Source organism: Mytilus edulis, chromosome 3 (assembly GCF_963676685.1).
Source record: "Mytilus edulis chromosome 3, xbMytEdul2.2, whole genome shotgun sequence".
NCBI classification, from domain to species: Eukaryota; Metazoa; Mollusca; class Bivalvia; order Mytilida; family Mytilidae; genus Mytilus; species Mytilus edulis.
Window position 1 is genome coordinate 81300502 of NC_092346.1, and position 22800 is coordinate 81323301.

At 31.6% G+C, this 22800-nt stretch overlaps 1 protein-coding gene across 1 annotated transcript in view; it reads right to left on the reverse strand.

Moving 5' to 3' along the window:
* Positions 1-4355: 4355 nt before the first annotated feature.
* Positions 4356-22800, reverse strand: part of LOC139517589 (short stature homeobox protein 2-like) — a 28495-nt gene continuing 10050 nt past the window's right edge. The window contains exons 3-4 of the mRNA XM_071308806.1: positions 15994-16051; positions 4356-5596 (exon numbers count right to left, since the gene is read on the reverse strand). Of these exons, the coding sequence (XP_071164907.1) occupies positions 5283-5596; positions 15994-16051 (372 nt within the window). The 3' untranslated portion in view covers positions 4356-5282. The remainder of the gene's footprint in view (positions 5597-15993; positions 16052-22800) is intronic.

A 22800-nucleotide genomic window follows, 5' to 3' on the forward strand; every position in this document is an offset into this window, starting at 1 on the left:
TATTCATTTGCATTATGCCTTTGCTTTATGCATTTGTATTGTGCATTATTCGTTATGCATCAGCATTATGTATTTGCATACCAAATATCGTTAACCTTTCAATCGTGGTTTCCCTAAGACTGACCGAATCGCAATTTAATACATATAACTAAGTAAAAGCTTCAAAGTTTATAAACCATGATTGAGGGAGCGGAACCAAATATCCTCTATGGAAACGAAAAGTACCAATGCTAATTATACAACTGCATACTAAATATCATAAAACTAAAAAATATGGTACACACTTTCAAAAAATCCGGTTATTCAGTGTGCACCTCATTTTTGATGTTATTTCGAATTTCCCTTAAGTTGATATAGCGAATGTGCCACTTTATTAAATTACAAGAAACTTTAAGTCACACAAAGCAAATGGACCGATGAGATTTAAAATCAGTTGTTAAAGTTTGGTGTTGAAACGCTAGTTGATTCACTTGTTGACCCGACTTTTTTTTCCATTATAGACCTAATGAATAGTATTAATTGATTTTTGGTTGATTAACGTCCAGTGGCAAATATTTCATGCATATTGTTTTATTTCCTTTTCCATCTTAAGTTTAAACATGTGGATTTTTAGTGGATTGAGAAACAAGTTATTGCAACTTATATTAATCCCTCTCCACTTTGCGGGTGCGAGTGATGCCTTGTAGTGGCATTGGCCTACTCTTTTTCGAAATCTACAAGGGTGTCTTTTACGTGCAAGAGAAATGGCTCTCTCTTAACACGGGTCAGCTATTTTCCTATCGTCCCCTTCCGACGGACTGTCATCGTTTCTCAAGACCATATTTGCAAATAGTGTCGAGGGAGAGCCGAAAATTCAGTCCCGAAAATTTTCTCCCCGGAACGGGGATCGAACCAGAAACCTTTGTGTTAGTAGACCGATGCGCTGAACACTACACCACGACTCTCCAATCTTATATGTTATAGGCTGTATGTGATTCGCATGAGGGATCATTAGACCTAACATAAATTTAAATGGTTTTTCTGAACATAGAATGCCGATTTAGAGATTTGCATGAAGAATTTATTGTGCCACACTGCTTGTTTTTCAAACCACTGCTTTGGTTGATTTTTCTACTTCTAAATTTTCTTCTATCTGGATCTTCTGAATTGAAAAAAAGGGACACGTTTGTCGCCCTTTGTTAGAACTGATCTGTCATTCCTGAGACCTACAGACTAAACTGATCACACGAATGTGTGAGTGTTGCCATATATCTGTAGTTGAGTAGACAACAAATGTGTAACATCAAAGAAGGGAGAAGCCATGCTATTTATTGTAGTTACTTCCTGGTGTGAATAGAAAAGTTGTTGCCGTTGGCTATTATCTGCTCTTTGATCGGCTTGTTGTCTCTTTCCATTTCCACTCTCTATTTTACAGATAGCTTGAAAACGAAAACGGAATTTCTATATTCATATTCTATTTCTATTTATGGTCCTCTTTAGTTTCAATGTTCGTTTCAAAATATCGCATGCTTGTCTAAGTAAGATTGATACCTTAACTTTTATGAGACCACGCCCTCGACGAATCTGGAGATGTCAGTTTTGGTAACCGTGCGTTTTTATTGTCATCTCTATGATGTTAACCCTCGCATTTCTTTTTAATCATATTGGTCACGTCGTATAGTTTTCATGATTTATATATGACTAGAAAAAATTATTGATCAATTATCATAAAGTGTTTATTGTTGATTTTATTATCGTTTACACAGAAGTGTCCGATGTTGATTTCATTTTAGTTCACACTTCTGTCTTGTAATGACATTGTTTCCTGAAAAATGAGAAATTGGTTATATAATAATTAAGTTTATTCATCATTTATTTCTTAAAAAATATCAATTTGAACCAATACATATTAATCTTGTAGACGGGAATCTGTTTGGAAAGTGTGAATTATATTAGGTTGTATTTGGAATATGATTCCAAAATAAAAAGGGAAATTTTCCAAATTTAATGTTTGGTGTGAAATCGTGAGACGGACAGTTTTCATTTCATAAAGCAGATTACATTACGGTTACTGAAATATTAATGTATATGACAACTCTGACGATTGTGGTTGATAATATTATAATTATTCAATAAAGCTTCAGTCTAAATGTTTCACTTTTCCATTACGATCATATTTCTAATGTTAAAATAGGAATTAATATGACAATGATCATATTTGTTTAGTTTTTTTTTTATAGGAGGTAATATTTTATACTTTTTACCAATTTCCGTCACCCTCTTAAATATATCGTAGGCGTCGTCAATGTAAATATATTTAGGACTATTTTATGGCTGTAGTAAATATAAATTCCCAAGAAACTTGGTTTATTTAAGAATTGAATGCTTCTTTTTTTAAATTTATTGGGGTGTAAAAGCGTTGACCGAAGTACATTTTGTATGAAGCGCGGAAGCGCTACATACTAAAAATGTGTGCACGGTCAACGCTTTTACACCCCTATAAAGTTACAAAAAGAAGCATTCAATACTTATAATTACATTTTTTTAGCTATGATATCATGAAAACACGAATTTTATAAATTTTGTATTTTATTCACCTGTGCACTTTTTTGTGGGACCACGTGCTATCATGAATGAAAAGTGTTATTGAGTGATGCAATTGCCTACGGAATGACACGTAATATGCAGTTAGCCAATCAAAATAAAATATTATAATGAAACATACATCTAATGTAATTATTTGTTGCTACTTTTATTCTTATTATAACACTACCATTTTTTGACAATGCACCAAAAAGATAGAAAAGATACTCTCGAATGGCACATAAGTAAGGTGAGTGCACTAAAGTCTTAAATAGCATTTTTTTTTAAATGAAGCTCGACAATAGCAAAAGGTGAGCATGGTAACGACCCAAAGTACCAGTGTAAAAGAAACATTTTGTTGTTTGTATAATCCCCCAAGGCATATGTTCACTTTTTTAAATACCTTCTCTAACTGTGTGTGCACTTTTTTTAACGTCAAAACAAGCGGGAATTAGGTTGGCAACAATTAACACTATTTAAACTGATATCCGTTAGGTCTGCATATCACCAATTTATACGCGTTACCTAAAAATATAAAACATCTGGGAAAAAAGATTTTTAAAATCCAAGAAAAAACTGTACGATGGTGATATTGTTGACAATCTTCTGATACAATGACATTCTTTTTTACTTAAAGGACCAACAAGTATCCTCACACATAGCCACATCCTTCATTGAAAATGGGGATGAAAAAAATCCATGAAAAAAATACAGCTCAATTCTTTAAATGACAAATTGCAAAAAAAAGATTGTATATATTTGATCTCATTTAAGAATTTTGTTGAAGAGTTTAGCTGTTATGTGCAATGACCAGTATAGTAAAAATACACATACCAAAAAATCAGTCCTGTTGGTCAAATCCTAAAAATTACCGATAGGTGGCCCTATTAATTCGGGTTCGATCAAAAAGAACACATTTGACTGAAATATTACAGATTTAAAACTTAAAAAACGTTTAGAATACTGTAAATTCAGAAATTATTGCGTGCATTTATTATTGCGATTTTTAGACTTAAATGCGATTTTAATTTTTACGATTTTGAGATAAGTCCTGTTTAATTCATATAAACTATTTCAAAATGCGAGTTTAAATTATTGCGTTTACAACTCTGTCGCATTTTTCGCTATAATAAAAACCTCACAATAATTTCTGAATTTACAGTATTCGGTAATTTGGGTATCAAATGAAAAAAAGAATGACTGGTGAAAATTGTAGAAAAAAGTAAAATCACAAAAATACTGAACTCAGAGGAAAATCAAATCGGAAAGTCCCTAATCGCATGGCAAATTCAAATGACAAAACACATAAAAAACGAATGGACAAGAACTGTCATATTCCTGAATTGGTACAGGCATTTTCAAATGTAGAAAATGGTGGATTGAACCTGGTTTTATAGCGATCAGTTTTAGATACGGTTGCCTATAATTGCTTACATATATTGTCTCCAACAATAGAAATGTGTCTCTAGCACATGTCGAGATCTATATCTCCCCGAGATTTTAAAAGCAGCAAAAGATATCAATAGAAACTATACAATAACTGGACCTATACGCCAAATTGTCATAATCACATTCTGAGACAAAAATATGAAAATATACAAACACTAACGAGATTCATAACTTGGAACCGCCACATCAACATTAAGCAGGGTTAATCTTATTATTTTTTTATTATTGATGTTAACTCTTCCTGTTTTTTTCCAAATATTAACCTAACAAAGGGTACAGTAAAAAGACGACAAGGTAATATTTTAAACTCTAAAATAAGGATATGATAGATAAGTGAATAAATATCGTCCAAAACACTTTAATTATGATTAACCTTATATTTGGTTTGTATATAATAGAGAATGCAATAATAGGGTGACATAAAGATACATAACATCATTTTCATAAACACAATAACAATATAAACTAAGTACAAGTAATATGAATATTGTCCACACTTAAAAGTTTCACACTTAGTCGGTCATCCCATATCTACCATGTAAGTATTATGCAGTAATTTTAATGTAATTTATTAAGTCATTGTGAGAAAGGTTATTCAAATATTGTTTAAAAAAATCCAGAGAACAACACTTTATAAATAGCATGCATCCGAAGCGCATTTCTGGATTTATCTTCATCAAGAACTCCCGCTTTGATCGGCTTAATGTTCCCTAGCCACTGCCCAGTATACATAATTTACTGCTTTTCTTTACTTCAAAAGCCAAGCGTAGAATACTAGTAACAGTGTTTTATTGATACCATAACACTTGATTATTGTTTGTATTTCATACTGTCTTTGTGTTGTCATATCTATTGATACCATAACATTTGATTATTGTTTGTATTTCCATGGAAGTATTATATTAATATAATATAATACTTCCATGGTATTTCATACTGTCTATGTGTTGTCATATCTATTAATACCATAACACTTGATTATTGTTTGTATTTCATACCGTCTATGTGTTGTCATAGCGGTATTTATCTCTCATGGTACTAGTTTTGGCACACAGGACCATATAAGGAATATATGTTGTTAGTCAATTTAAAATATATATCAATAGTTCGTATATAAATGTACATTGATTTGTATGAATGTCGTATTCAGTGAGTCTGTAAATATATGTTTTATGTATTCTTGTAATTTTCCATTTTTATATCAATTGAATAGTTACATTAGATATTTCACTCATTGTTAGATATATACTCGATTTATATTTATAGATCACTTAAATTCCAAGGGTTGCAAGATGTTGTCTCGCTTTTAGTCGTAAATCAGCAATGCTAGAATTTTTAGATGTCTTTAAATTACTGTCATGTAATGTTGCAAGGTTTAATGCTGTAGCATAGTGATGATGGTATAGTAGAAGTGGATGAATAGCCGGCGGATGTGGCGTCGGTGGAGCCGTGTGTAGAGGGTAGTACGGTAGAAAGGGTTGAAAATGAAGTCTGTCAACAGCATCTCTGATTGGTGGAGACGTCACATATGTTCCTATTCGTACAGCGTCCAATGGAGTTCCATGCCCTGGCATCATAATTCCTGCTGAAAGATAAAAATGTTACCTTTAAAGGGAAAATTCACGATTTTTTACTTATGGTTTAAATATGTTCATTATGACATAATATATATATTCACAAAGTTTTATCGCTATATGTGCAGTAATAAAGGAGAAATTCAATAATTAATGAAAAAATATCAACTACTTCCTGTAGGTCGTGACGTTTTCTCCTGATTTTTGCATGCCGGGATTTAAAATACAATCATTAAAAGTCTTGGTTTTTAATCATATTTTAACGTAATCGTAAGCGCGCCGATGACTTATGCTTTATCTAATAACCATCCGATAATAAGAAGATAAAACGCACAGACGTTCAATTGTACTCATTCGTGAGATAAATTATCTATGTTAAACGTATATATTCGAATTATTTTTGTAGACAACACAAAAAGTTATAAATTTATTTTTAATAAATGCATTTTCGGACTGATAAGGTGAACAAATTAAAGTAAAATAATCTGTAAAGACAATATGTTGGTGTACTATTATCATGACCTTTTACTATCTCGGCTATGACTAGGTTTATACGATGTGTGTATTCACGGTTCTGTGGCAATACTAGTAGATGGCTTGTTGAAAGGTAAATTGTTATTTGCACTTCGGTATTTAACCACGCCTCTAGGGCACACCTTGCCAGGTGTGACTGTCTATTCGGATCAGTGGGAGCATTTAATACACACATTAAAAATACATATTCAAGTTGGTGACAAATAAAAATTGGTCGCCGTGGAATTATTTAATTATATTTGGTGCTATTATTTATTTGAATTCAAATAAGTTAATTTACTAAGAAATACACAATTTTCGGTTAAAGACGGGAAACTTAATTCATATGTCAGAATGAAATGATATACAAGTCTTGTCCTTGATTTATGTCTCATAAAAAAGGGGGACTTAGAAATTAGAAATAGCTTCACTAAATCATTTTTATTTGTCTTTATTAGGCGAAAAAATGTACGAGAACACTTACATTTAGACTATTGAAAGCCATGTATTAATTAATATATGAAACTATCTGAAGATAACTCTACCGAAGCGGAATATAATATGTACGAATAAAGAAAAAATACTTTTGTATTGGAATGGAATCGAAAAATTACGAATAGATATTCTTTTCAAGTGTGAAAAACGTCAACCAAATTTATTCATAATCGGGAACGTCCTTATTAAAATCTGAGACTACTATAATAATCGTCGTCTCCCAACGTATATATATACTTAAATAACTATTTTCCAACGATGTTTAAAATTAAAAGACAACGAATTGAATGTTATCTTTCCCTATTTTTGAATGTTTTTATAAGTCTGTTCAACTTGCAAGAATACCCCTAAAGCGGACAAATATCCGACAAGCAGTTTATTCTTTAAATTGCTGTCATTGAATATCAAGAAAGAAAATAAATCCCGAAATTGATACTCAATAGTTTTCCTAGAAAATATTCACATCCCTTGGGGATTATTAGTGTACGTCCAGTTGCATATATTTTACATGAATGTTGGAACAATTGTGATGATGACGAATTTCGTTCTTATTCGAGAACAATCTAATTGATATATAAATCTGTGAGTTTACTATGTTCTTAACTTCGATGAACCAAAGCAAGTTATAAATTGACCTGTATTTAAATCAAATTGTTTCTTTTTTTTCTTCTTCTTTTGGTATACAATAGTCTTTCGAATTCGTTGATTACATACTGTTGGCATACGTGGACTAGTCTATTTACAAAACTTTTACCACAATTTACACAAAATGTATGTTTCTTTCTTATGTTCAATGTATACATGTATACATATTTTAAATTGCGCTACTGACTATAGTTCCGTAACTTTCTACCCAGGCGTATGTATACACGAATCGTCGACAAGTGCGCACATTTTTTTAAATCAATAATTCTGGTATGTTCCAATCTGTCCTAAACTATTGACAACGAGTATATATTACATTTTCCCAAATTAACCCTTGGAAAAATATGTAAATAGATTTGTATTTCTTCAAATTTTTTTTTTTGTATTTTTTTTTTTTTTGTAAATAATATTCTTTACACCAGAAATGTTATTTATAAACAAGCGTATGAGTTCAGTAATGACTAGTATATTATATCACTTTCGGACACGCAAGACAAAAATGTATATTATACATGCACCTGATAGTTCAAAATGGAAAGTTATAAGTAACGGTCGTGTACACTGATCAATACCTACAGAAGTGAAACGATGCATGAACTTGCAAGCCCGCCGGACAGGAAATCGATTGAATACCTGGACGTGTCACCTTACACCCCTTCCAATACCTTTTGGAGTAATACCTTTAGCCATGCTGGTGAGCAGATGAGGGAAGATCCGAATTTATTTAAATAAAGTTTATTACTTGAAAGAATTATGAACGAATTAGATTTTCGAAAACAATTTCCACGGAACACTTATTCATGATTTGAACTTTGACTTTTTAACTAATTACAATATTATCAGTTTAAAATTAACAGACTATATGGTTATTTAAAAATAAGACCATTTTCCGTATCAAGTTAGTCAGTCAGATAAAACAACCGTACGATTGACAAGATATCGACACGCAATTACGACTACATCGTTTACTGTAGTTTTGTTCCTTTGTGGTTTATAGACATATCGGGATTTTTCATCGGAGAAGGTGACAAGATGGCGGAGAGCAGAGAACTGATACTGAAAATTTAAAATCGATGGTGATCTCTTATTTAGCGGAATAAAACTTTAATATCTATAAATTTTAGCATTTTTATACAGAATGGACATAATATCAATTTTTTATTTTTTTGCGAAGTTTCCCTTTAAGAACAAGCAACTGACACATTAGATTTTTTTTTCAAATACAAGATATGAATATCACTTTGTGGTCTGCTTAACCATTAGAGTATAAAGTAAAACAACAAAAATACCGAAAATACAAATAAATAGAAATAAACTCCAAGGAAAATTCAAATTGGAAGTCCCTTATCAAATCGCAAAATCAAAAGTTCAAACAAATCAAACAAATGGATAACAACTGTCATATTCCTGAATTGGTTACTACAGGCATTACCTTATGTAGAAAATAATGGATCAAACCTGGTTTTGTAGCTAGCTAAACCTCTCATTTGTATGACAGTTGCATTAAATTCCTTTTTATTGACAACGATGTGTGAACAAAATTAACAGACGTAATAGGTAAAAAAGTCAAAATTAGGGATACATCAGTCAACATTGTGTTATAATCTAAATCACTATAAAACAAACTAATATGTGAACAATGAAAAACAAAAATGGTATATAGACAAGGCACATAATAAAAAATGAAAGACAAGAACGCAAAAAATTGCCATAGTACAACAACACATTGGCGGGATGCATAAGTACCAAGCCACGTCAAAAGGACATTACCAAAATGATCATATTGTCAATATAGTTTTTCACGGTTTATTGTTGATTTTTTTATTTTACTAAGTTAAAAAGGTTGATCAACATATATTTTAATTAAAAAGCTTCATTTTTTTTTAAATCAAGACCGTCAGTAGCATCGTCCAAAGGATGGCAAATATAAGAGAAAAATACCGAATTAGTTGTTGGAAGCACCCCACTGGATTAAATTTGTTAACCGTCATATGGATTCATCTAAGCAAAGCCCAAAATAAGTTGAAATCATATTCATATCTTCTAATGATTAATTTTTCGGTGTCAACGTTATTCTCAAGAGTGTCTACATGTATTTAGTTACAAAATTTCATGTTTGATTCATTTTTATTTTCAGTGTTGACAGGTGTTGCTGTTGCTCAGTCTTTATTTGTCTGTATTGAGTTTTATATACTATAGTACTTCGTTTTTTGTTTGGTATCTATACTGTATCATCTCTCTACTTCGCGACACGGTTATCGTTGCCATTTGTTCATTAATTTTGTTATGTTTATTGTATTGCAATAAAGCCTTGCACTTAGATCTTGTTGGGCTGCTGAAATATAGTCTTAAGCAGCGAAATATTTTTTAGTATAATTTTAAAAAGTCGAAACGCCATATTTTCTGTTTTCTTTTTTACTTGAAGAAGCAGTTTTTTTTATGTTTTTATTGTTTAAGTTGCCTTTTGTTTCATTTTTTTACGCCACGAGATGATATTTCATGATTTTCTACACTGTTGGTAATGTCATTAATTTCGTAAATTTTGGTGGAACACGAAGAACCTCCTCTTTTCCATAGAAAACAGTTTTTTAGCAGATATCTTTTTTAATTTTGGTTACGATTACATAATTCGTAGTCACTTTCATATAGGACAAGAGACGTTGTGAAGATCTTAAGATTATTTCAGATACCAATTATGGATATCAAACAGTGGATCTGTTCCGCAATTTATCATAATCTGACAAATTTTCTAGCCAATAATTGAATATAGGGAGAAGTGTTTACTTTAAATATACAATCTTCTGACAGAAAATATTAAATAACCAAATCCAAGACTTGATGAAGTGTTTTGTTAATGATCTCTAATAAGAGAACATCACCCTGCAACCGTTTTTCTCTTTAATTAATCTGTCCCTTGCTCTTTTGAAAATTGAATACGTCAAATACGTTATCCCATAGATTCATGGCAGGAAGCATCATAGTTCGCATAAGGTCGTGTATTTTGAAAGAGAAAAATTTGAGGGGCCGAGTCATACAAATTCGTTGTTATAGACAAATATTTGTGCTGGGTAATTTATCATCGCGTAAGCTATTCAAATTTTCCGTAGTTGTTCTTTTGTCAACAGAAGAGGCTACAGCAAGCAATATTTGTTCACAATTTTTCTAATAAAATAGTTGATGAAGCCAATTTAGCGTTGATTATACATTGCTATTTTGTAATTCTACACGATGAGGTTTAATCAAGGAACCAAGCTTGTCATTCCACTCGACACAAGGGTTGCCCAAAACTGTCGATTTAAGGTTAACCATTCATAGTTAATCAAACATTGCACAAATTCTTATTTTCAAATGAACCATATATGGTAACGTGTATATTATATCACCAGCAATGAAATAGAGATTAATCTTGATCAATCTGCATGTACAATGGATATGCAATCAATTGAAGCTTTTTTCTACGTAAACATTTCATACAAACTTTAAAAAATAAAAGATTAAAAATCAAAGTATTGTCACTAAAACAAGTAAATTGGATAAATAACAATAGTGATAGTCTGTTTTCCTGGGTAAAATCTCGTCATTTGGCAAGGATCCTTCGAGATGAAAATAAAATATGCATCTTACTTTTTTTATGGTCACCATGTAGCTTATATTAAAGACTGATCATAATACTAATATTTTTTTTTTTAGATTTTCTATTCCTAAGTACAGAGACTTGGATGTATATGCCGCTTCTTCTCCAACAGCATCATTCGGTTGGCCGAGAACTCAATTCGTTGATCTACATTTGAACAGAGAAACACTAGAAAAGTCCAAGGTTTTGAGTAAATTATATCCGTTGAAGTGGATTTCTCGACGAAAAAATTGAAATCAGTTGCAATTCCTACAGTATTAAAAGTTTGATTAGCATTTTTCATGCTTCAACCTACGTTATTATCGGCAATGTAACTTGCAAACCTACAAATACCATGTTTATCCAGCAAAGTTATGTGTTAAGAAAAAGATACCTAACGGATAAAAAAAAACACAACAGTCGAAAACGAACTGGCTATGCCATGGCAAAAAAAAAAAAAAAAGGAAAAGAAATTAGAAAAAAACAATAAGGTAGGTCAAATTTGAGGTAAAGATGACGAGATCGCGGTAAGTGCTTGTACCATTGCTTAAATGGTGGGACCATTTGACGATTGTTCCAAACTGACAGCTGCATATAAGTCGTGATTCTCAGGAATTACCTATATTGTTGTTCCCTATTCCATTGATTTTTTTTTATGTAAAGAGTTTTTGTTAGTTAGAAAAAATATTCCTCATTACTAAAGATTAACTTCCACGCGAACTCCATGATTAGACATGAACTCGGATGCTCAAAATACTTAATTATCAATTCTAATCCACAACCATAAACTCATAGGAATCAAGTAAAGGAAAGCAAGTATTCATTTTTATAAAGATAATCAAATTTCTTTTTCACTATTTCATAAAAATGAAATAGCATTGAACTGTTAATGCGAGTCGTTCGTCAAAGACATTAAACAACCGTTATCAAATTGTGTAAATCAGATTAATAACAGTAATTATTTCCAATAAAGTTCTATTCTTCAGTAATACAATCAATACTAATAAAATCAATTTCAGCGACGCTAATTTAATCTTGTTTCTTATTGGACTTGTACAAATGATAGAAATCGAATGGTGTCATCTTTTCCACTCAAGGTGTAAAGTCACAGTTTTGATAGTTTGGAAAAACAGTGTTTATTAAAGCAGGAAGCGGGAGATGACAAAAACCCGTTATGATAAAAGTAGAGACAGATAGTAAATTATAGGAATCAAAAGCTTAATACCAGATGAAAAATAATAATAAAAAAAAGATCTAAAAAACGAACGCTTGTTTTTAAAGTTTTGAATCAAATATGGTTATTAGTTATAGATTCATTTCCCTGTTTAATTATAACAATGTGTTTAAGCCACCATTTTCTACATAAGAAAATGACTTTACCAAGTCAGGAATATGACATATGTTGTCTATTTTTTTTATGTGTTTTATCTTTTGATTTTGCCATTTGATTACGGAATTTCCATTTTGAATTTTCGTCTGCGTTTGGTATTTTTGTTATTTTACCTTTTTCAAGAAAAGTTTATTTCACGATATGTTTCCCAGTATATTTATTCTGTTACATATGAGGTGTTTTCAAGTTTTACCTCCCGACTCTGTCTTGTTTTGATTTTAAAACATCAATCCTGAAATACATAACCAGACACAAACATCTAAAAAATGAAGATGGATGTAAAATAAATTTAAAAAAAGGGAAGTTACTTGGTAATAAAGGTTAACCTTGATTAATCTTCTTAATCGATCTGTGAGATTTGAATATTTCCACTGGTGGACATTACCTGTCCCTGATGACACTTGACATTACCTGTCCCTGATGACACGACCTGACAGATATATTAGTTGCATGTTGAATCGAGGTAGCCTTGGATTATCTTCATGATTCATGACTTTTGAACATCGGTAACCTACTTTTGCTTTTATTTCATTTAAAACGTTACTATTGCTTGATTTTGACGGCGTTTCAGAAGAATTTTGGCTGATAAGATAGTATTTTAGCAAATATTCCCTTCATAGTTTCATATTCGTTTACCCTCTGTGTCATTTGATTTGTTTGTACAACTACTGTCTAGAAAAAGCAGACATACACAAGATGCATACTTACGCAATCTGCCGAAAGCCTTTAAAATTCTTTGACTTATAGATTGACATTGATGACAGTCCCGTACAACTAGATCGAGTAAGTAAACCCCTTTATTTCGCTTATTATCATAGGTATGTTACTTACTCCCAACACAGACACATGTATATATGTTTAAAGATCAAACTACATGTACAAGAGGAAACTTTAGGAAGGAATAATTATCAAGAGTCATAATTTACTTGATACAATCATTTACCAAGGGAAGTGATAGATACAAAAGGGACATTCAAACTCATGTCATTTTTTTTCAACAACGCCATTGCAAAAAACGAAAAAGACCAACAGACAAACAATAGTGTATAAAACACAACATAAAAAACTAAAGACTGCGCAACACTAACCCCGCAATAACTGGGAGTAATATCGGGTGCTCCAAAAGGGTAATAGGATTCTACTCCACATGTGGCCTCCGCCGTATTATTCATGCAAGTACAAACCCGTTAAGTTTAATTTGGTATGTCACATTCAAAAAATTGAACAAATCCGTTGTCAACCATAATTTCCATATCGGTTAAACTCTTGTCCGTAAATTGTTTGTAGGGTAGTGTTAAGCGTCACCACTTTGAACTCTTGGTTTAATATCGACAATCAAACCTTTAACTAGGAAATTACGAAAGGAAATAAAAGTCACGAATAAACATGGACATACATGTGTCATTTAGGTTCACTACTTATGTGAGGATTATTTAATAAGATTACAGCTTACATAATCCGTAAGCAATACACGGATTACAAGTATGTAAATATACATATGTCTTGGATTGTATCAGACTGATTTTAGCACACTAAAAGATACAGTTGAAAGTAAGCATATTCTACCCATGCACTTTTTAAAGTCGTTTATTCGAAGGTTATGATGAATCTATAAACAGTTTATATACAACCTCTGGGTCGATAGCACTACTGGTGGTGGTTTCATCTACGGGTATATCACCAGTCCAGTAGTCGGAATTATAAATTAGCTGTTCACAAAACTTTGAACTTTTCGAAATACAATTTGAACAATAAAAGTCGTGATAGTTTTGTTCTGTCTTAACCAAGTCGTCGGTTTAAACTTATAGATGATGTGTTTCCCTCGGTTTAAGTTTGTAACCCGGATTTGTTTTTGTTTTAATCGATTTAAGACTTTCGAACACCGGTATACTACTGTTGCCTTTATTAGATAACCCCGGTATAGTGGAAAAGCTACAACATGTCTGATTTGTCAGAAAAGAATATTTCATTTGGTGGAATACAGTAAAATGACATAAAAATACCAATAGCCTTCATCTTTAAAGAGAATCGACATAAGAAGAACAGACCCTGTATAGGAAAACCGATATAAGGACCAAAATGGAGTACGATACCATTAGTTTAAAGTCTGAAATGGATCTGAAAGTAATGCATATTTGTTAAAGTTTGAAAGGCGAATGTAAACCACAAGGTCTGCGTGACCTTTCTGATGTCAAACTTTTGTATAACTTGACTTATCCATTGCGTCCAATGGGGGACATAATGTAACTACAGGACAACTAAAGTTTCTTTCCATTTCTCCCTGTCCATGGCTGTTCGTTTTGTGTCTTTCCAGGTCTACCCACTTTTGCTCAGTTCAGTTGAGAGTCCCCTGCGCCAGGTGTTTTTTGGCCTCCCCTTTTTAAATTTTTGTGTACATGGTTAAAATCTTGATGGCTGATCACATCCCATTGATGAAATCACAAAACCAGAAATCAAGATGCACTATCCTTTTCTATGAGAACTCAGACGACGATAATAAACAATTGTCGATCATAACCGTACTAAAAACTTAAAAAGAGACCTCTAGTTCTGACCAAAACCTTTGACCCTCAAGCCATTCAATTTTCAACCATGTACGAAACAGTTTGATAACTGGAAAGTGTTTACGTAAAATTTGTGGTTTACATTCGCCTCTCTAAAAAGATTGTACTATTCCTGGACTGTATCATGAAGACCAAATGATAATAAAATAAATGAAAACAATATTTTGAGAGACAAACGTATATTGGATAGCGTCGTAACCGTTTCTAGTGCAACTGAAGCTTCAAGAAGAATTTGACACAAGGGTATCACCAGCCCAGTAGTCAACACTTCGGTATTGACATGAATATCAATAATGTGGTCATTTTTATAAAGTTCTTGTTTACAAAACTTTGAACTTTCCGAAAAACTTCTTATCCCAGGCATAAGTTATCTGTATATGGCAAAACTTTTTGGAATTTTGGATCCGAAATGCTTTTCAACTTTGTACTTGGTTGGCTTTATAAATAGTTTCATATGAGCGTCACTGACGAGTCGTATGTAGACGAAACGCGCGTCGGGCGTACTAAATTATAATCCTGGTACCTTTGATAACTATTTACTGTTGATTTTTAACACATGTTATAATACTTGTTAGAAATAACCATCCGAAATATCTGAGATTTTAATGGCATTGAGACAACGACCTAGTCAATGTCTTTGTCGTATATCGACGGAGAGTGCACGTTCTAGGTAACAGTCCGGCACCGCCAGTTGCTACTTTTAAACTAATAAAAAAAAACCTGATAAGGTATCAGGAAAAGAATTTGGTAGCCACATGACATATTTGTGAAATACAATATTTATATCAACGTCGGTCTATGGTATATAAGACAAATGGAAAATTAGAATTAACTTTTGCCAAAGATAATTGATGTATTTTTCATAGAAATTTAGGTAATGTTTTGATGAAAGCATCTTTTAACACCATGATTAGAATGTAATATTTGATAATGCATTACTCCTAGATTATCTTTTGAAATGAATTAAAGTACAATAAAGGTTTTCTTTTAGTATGCTGTTGATTGTTTTACAAACAAAAGTACACTGACAAAGAACTAGAGATATGTTCCGTATATGGAGAAAGTAGCAACAATATATTACCATAAACAAAGCCAAAAAGCAAACAAGAACAAGTAGGAAAGAATGACGGTACTGCAAATCAACAAAATTTATATTTGAAATGAAAAATGTCCCTTTGGAAACCTTACCTTTCTGCATCTGACTCTCTTGTTTTCTGCATTTTGCTCGCCTATTCTGGAACCAGACCTGACAAAAATTAAATTAAATCAATTTACATTACTTTCATCAACTATAATCTGTACTCCCAATAAAATTAATTAGATTTGTTTGTTTATTTCATCACCTTAACCTTCAAATTAGATTTTCATTTTCGGGATTAAATTAATTACTCCGCGTATACAACGTTAAAGAAGTGAGTTCTCATATGCTTAATAGTATAAAGGATTTTTGTATGGACACTGTTGGGGAAATATAATTGATTGTGTTTCAAGTGGCTGTCGAAATGATCGTAAATGAATTAACGGTTGACAAAAGAAACAAGACGAAGAAGAAATATTTTCGTTAATTTTAGAAGATTTGTTTTTGCAACGTATAAATGAAAATGATTACGAAATAAGTTTGTTATCAAAAGATACTTATATACCTTATTTGAAGTTTCATTTTTCGAGTCAAAACATAACTTTTTTTTTGTTTAAGAAATTTCTTTTTTTTAATATCCTCCGTTCATATTTAATTCAGATATTTTTCATGTAAATGTCTACATTTTTACAAATTGCCTTTAATAAAAATAACATTTTGTAAAGCTTTGTCTTATTATCGGCGATTCATTTTTTTTTTGTTAAATTATTTAGCATATCACAAGTTATGCAATATTAAAAAAAATCACCAGTAAATATATATTAACCCTTTCGACGTCCCATCTGTGAGTTAAGAACATTTACAATATAGAAACTAATCTAATAATTGTTTTCCTAATTATTCCATTAATCTTCTGATTTTTTGTTGTCGTGTAATTATCAAGTGATGTAGCTTGTAGAGGAAGCAAAATAAGACAAATTGCAAATAATTATCAATTTTTACTACAGATTATTAATGTCTTTTCATCGAAATTAAGATAATTTTAGGATAGGGCACAATATGTTGAAATAACAAGAGAATTATCTGAAAAGAGATTATCCATAACAAGGGAATATGTCCAAATTAGAGACATTGATTCAATCAGTGAGCAAAGAATATCAATTGCTGATGACACTAATCCAAATCATAACATTCTCAATGGACAAGAAACGGTTGCTAGCTGTTTTATTACTTAAATAAACCTGATAGAATATAGAATATCCAAGTTATAATTCTTTATTAACTTTGCTCACCTGGTTATTAAAATGCAGTATATAGTACACATGACTTGTTAAAATCAATATTAACAATATTTATAGATAACAACAGTTGACATAAGAAACGCCATGTGTACTTTGGTAATATATTTATAATAAAATAAAATTGATTGATTGATTGATAGAATAGTAAAATTAACTTCAACTACAATATGGCGACGGTATAGATTAAACCCTTTAGTTTAACAGTAATAACCGATTGCCAACGAAAGGCAGCATGCACAAAAAATGTCTTTGTCACATGGACATTATTACCATTTGACACTAATTAATGGACGTGACTGTGAATCATGTCAACCTTTGCAGGATCTCCTTTCCTAATAATGCACCTTTTTATTTGATATTAGTGTGTTATTTTATTCATGTCATTTTCTCTCTCTCTTTATATATGGACTTTTGATGTGAAATTGAACAACGGTATACTGCTATTATATTTATCTCCCATTTGTCAATATCTTAAATCGGAAACCTGTCATGCAAAAATACATATATCATTTGTAACCTCAACAATTATTTGCTTTAGTTTGTCCTTTAAGAACTATTTGTTCATAGTTGCACTTTCATAGTCTCTTAAATTAATACAAAACTTGTCTAGACTATAGGGGATTTTGAGATTGACATAAAGGTTACCCACTTGTCTGCTATTAAATATGAATACACGAAGATTTGGGACTTAAGTCAATGAGACTGCAAAATATTATAAAACGTTAATAGGTAAACATACGATATTAAACGTATGCCAAACTACCCGTTGTCTCTGGTAAGGAAAAAAATGCAATGATTTAACAGTGAATATCAACGCTCAACAGTAACTACCCTTAAACTTAAGAATCAACTATTGACTATGACACTTATTAAGTGGACAACTTAGAGATGTTATAGCATGGAGTTTATGGAATAACATTTAGTCTTTAAGGTATTCGACAAATCAAGATGACTGACGAAAGATCTATTTATAAAACAAAAAAAGGACTTTGAAAAGCGGAAAATACCAAGTAGACATTCAAAGTACATAATAAACTCAACATCAATACCGGATTTAAAATATGTACGCAAGACGAGCGTTTCACCAACAAAATACTCATCAGGGACACTCGAATAAAAAAATCAAAATGAAGTATAAAATTCTAAAAGGTTTCGTCTAACCTTAGGTTGTCTTTTACTGGGATATTAAATACTTAGTATTTCGAATTGTAAACAGTTTATCTATTGTTTTAACCATATCAATGATTATCTATGTTAACACACAAGTGCCGTCTACTAGGCTGGTTAAACAACGTGGAAAATGAAGGCAACAGTAGTATACCGCTGTTCGAAATTCATAAATCGATTGAGAAGAAAACAAACCCATGTTACAAACTAAAACTGAGGGTAACACATCAAATATAAGAGGAGAACCACAACACAACAGAAACACAACTCCACCATTTGTTGCATCGACACAGTGTTTGTTTCGTTGTAAATATAAAAGAATTATGTGCGACTGTCATACAAGTGTTCAACACACACACCACTTTCTATATGAGGAAACGCCTGTACCAAGTCAGAAATATGACAGGTGTTTCCAATCTTTTGATGTGGTTGAGCTTTTGATTTTGACATTTGATAAAGGACTTCCCGTTTTGATTTTTTCTTGGGCATCGGTATGTTGTTGTTTGGCTGTTTGTGGAATTGCATAATTGGTTTCAACATTACACAACATGTTTTATTTGCTATATATAATTTAGCATGATATGTTATCATGGAACCTTTCATTCTACCATGTCAATTATTATAGTTGTATGTAATGCCATAGGTCTTAACCATTTATTGTTAAATGAGTTTGTGCCAATAAAAATATTTGTATTTGTATTTGTATAATCAGATTAAAGCTGAATCAACATAATTTTATTATTTTATTCAAAACGCCTTTTTAAAGATACATCCGGTCATGTGACAATAAATGGTACAGAACTAGTTACAACTATAACTAATGATCATCAAAATAATTTATTTAACTTGCTTACATTTTTTTAACAACAATCCTAAAAATAGTTTATTATTGATTTTGGTCTGATGCATAATTAAAAATGAAGGTTTAAAAAAAAATAAAAATATCAAAATATGAAATAAGTATAATGTCCTCGCGTTATAAAGCCATAAAACGTTGTTTCTAGAACTCGGAATCAAAGGCATTCTTTTCCTGTTTAATTGTTTTTTGGTTTTTTTTATGTGATCTGTAGACACCACATTCGGTAAGGTGCAAACTACTTTAAATCCTTTTTATGTTATATATTAGTCAGACACTAGCAGACGTTAAGAATTACAGACAATTTTAAAAATAAAACTTTGAGATGTAAATTAAGTGCTTACAACAGGATAACTTCTTCCTAATTCGTCCATTATTTTACAAGGGCATTTGCTTTTATCACGTTAGATACACAATTCGTGGTAATCAACCGAGATATTTTACTTGACGGACAAGAAATAACCTTAACCGTGTTGACTGTATTAACAAGGGAATGCATACCATCAATTTTAGCCTATTATAGACTTCAATTGTCTAAGTCTCATCAATTCACTTCTTAATTAATTCGATTATCTTGCGCTTTGAATATGCCCTAAGAATACCCATTATATAAGCATTGAAGTCTCATAGTAATTTAAGAAACGTTTGAGACACTGTTAACCAATTATGGCAGATTCCGTTGAGGATAAAGATCGAGCATTCCTTTCTTAAGACTGCCAAGGAAATTATTGAGTATCAACCTGCGAACGAGGGTCACATGCATTCTAATTCAAATCTTCACAGTGACTGACAAGCGGTTTCAGATCTTCCTTGATTTTCTGTCTTCCATCAATCCACAGGGTACCAGTAAAGAAGACCTTGTTCATCTTTACAGGGTATTGTAGTAATTGCTTTTTTTATTTGATTATATACATTTTTATTCCGATAAATGACATATTTTACGACAAGTTTTGAAAAAGACGTAAATTATTTGTGGATTTAGATTGAAGAATATGATCATAACTGTCTATAATATCAATAACAAAATTGTGGGGGAAACGTCAATTAGATAGCCATTTACAACAATAAAACATAAACAGTGATTTAGGTGTCTGCTGTCAAGAAACGAACTTCAATGTTAGATAAGCTTTAAGTTTTAAATCGTCGGAGTCAATAACGTTGTAAATTAATACTAGGTTCCGGGCTCGTATAACTACATTTTTTTTCCAAGTTGTAATGCAAATTCTAGGAATCGTACAACTTTTGTATATCTTATCAATATGTTGCATTGTGTTGAATTCTCTTGATATCTCGGATATGCTGGTATACTTTTAGGGCAAGCTAGATTGATATCAGTTCTATTCATAAAACATTTCCATAATTTTTAACGAAAGCCTTAATTATAAAAACGGTATTGCATAAATTTCGAATACACTATTTCGTCTTGTTTTGAATGGCAAAGCAAAGTCCACTGGTCGAGTACACAAGGGTGAGGGTTTTTATCTAAAAACAAAAAGCCACGTGTTTACTTGAATGTCCTGGAACCTCTTCGGTGATGATTGATTGCTTTATCTAGAAATGTAAACAGAGTATTCCTTATTTGGAGAATCTGGTGTTGATGACAAATCTTCGATAGTTTCTGTTTTATACATTCACAAAATTTTTATACTATGGATATATCAGAGCATGTCGTATTGTACAGACATATGTTTGTTGTTGAATACAGTATTTTGATTTCTATATGTGTTTTGAATAGTTGTGATTTTTTTTACGTACATTCTACATCTACTTCTTGTGAGCAGGATCTGTTTCAGTTAAATCGATTTACGACAATGGGTATACTACTATTGCCTTTATCTATCATTTGAAAAATCAACAACTGACTTGATATAATTGTCTGGACCTTTTTTGCAACCAATAATCGGAGGATTTAAAGGAAATTATTATATATTACACTAGTACTTAATTTGAAATGTAATTTAAAATCATTTTGGTACAAAGTTTTCAGATTAATTGATGGAGAGCAGGTAAAACAAATGTCATTAGTGAAACTGATATTTTATAAACGTTCAACTCGTGGTGGTGTTTGTAAAACTTTTAAAGGGATGATTTCAACTTCACCATTTAGAACTCTTGGTTAAACATCTTCCTTGTGAGCAGCAACCCTCTATCACGAAAGTCATTATAGCAAACGCAAGTCTCGGATAATTATATCAACATGGAGGTGAATACTCTATTTACCGGCGCTGCATAAATGTTCCTCCCTAGGAAAGGAAAGTTCACAATATGAAAGCTTAACTCTTCTCTTATGTCGTGAAGTTTTGTTCCCAACCGACCCTCATTGTCAATTTCTAGATGTAAGTCAATACATGAGTAGTGTTTCTGGTGTATACTTTATTCCAAGTTCAATGAGATAGATGCGTTCAATATAGTCACCAAACTTTGAATTATTTAGTGAAGGGACATCATCTATACAGAAAGAATCTCCTGTATGAAGTAAGTCTCATATGAATAAAGGAACTGAATATCGTTCAGTTGGTTCCCATAGGAATGCAAATGGTTTGGGTGAGAAAAAAATTTCATCCTTTTAAAATTGTTATATGATGATGACTGATGTACCAATATTTTGACTATTTTATTTATTGTGTCTGTTTAGTTAACGCATCAATGTAAATATAACGGAATTTGATGAGACTGTCATCAAAGTGAGAGGGTTAGCACTACAAAACCAGGTTTAATCCACCATTTTCTACATTTGAAAATGCCTGTACCAAGTCAGGAATATGACAGTTCTTGTCCATTCGTTTTTTATGTGTTTTGTCATTTTAGTTTTGCCATATGAGTATGGACTTTTCGAATTGATTTTCCTCTAAGTTCAGTATTTTTGTGATTTGACTTTTTTGTCAAACATAACACAAATATTTCCAATTACGAATTCAAGCATCTTGATACTGTTAGTTTCAAATCATTTTTTATTTGAATCAGAGTGATGTTTTACCCCTCCTTATATAAGATATTCTTGGAATGGGGCTCGAAAGGTTTTGGTCTGGAAGAGTCATATATTTTGATAAAGGGCCTTTTTTTCGTACAACTAATGACCATAAAATAAGATTTCTTTGACTTTCTGAAATGAAAAGTACAAGATACTGACGTTTATCTATTGCAATACTGTTGTTGTAGTATTTGAAGAGATTCCTACATCGTATTACCCCTTTACATTATTCTTTCCAAGCTAGTCTTTTCCTTGAAACACTCATCGCTCAATGAAGCCATTCGTGTTATATGAAATAGGACGTTATTGGAAAAATTAATTAAATTCATCTATGAATACAATTCACTTAAATTTAACAGAAATTTAATTTTCTGCCTTTTGTACTAATCCATAATATTATTAGACAACAAATTTCATTTAGTTATAAACTTAAATTGAATTTTACCATTTGTATAAAGAATTCATTTCTCCTCGTCGGTATGGTATTAGAATACTAATTATAAGTTTCTTATACTTATGTCCACTACTGAACTAATCTAAATGCATGCTAATAAGATTTTTTTACTTAATGGGTAAACGTCTAACAATTTAGAAAAAAACCCGGCAAAGAATCTTCATATTA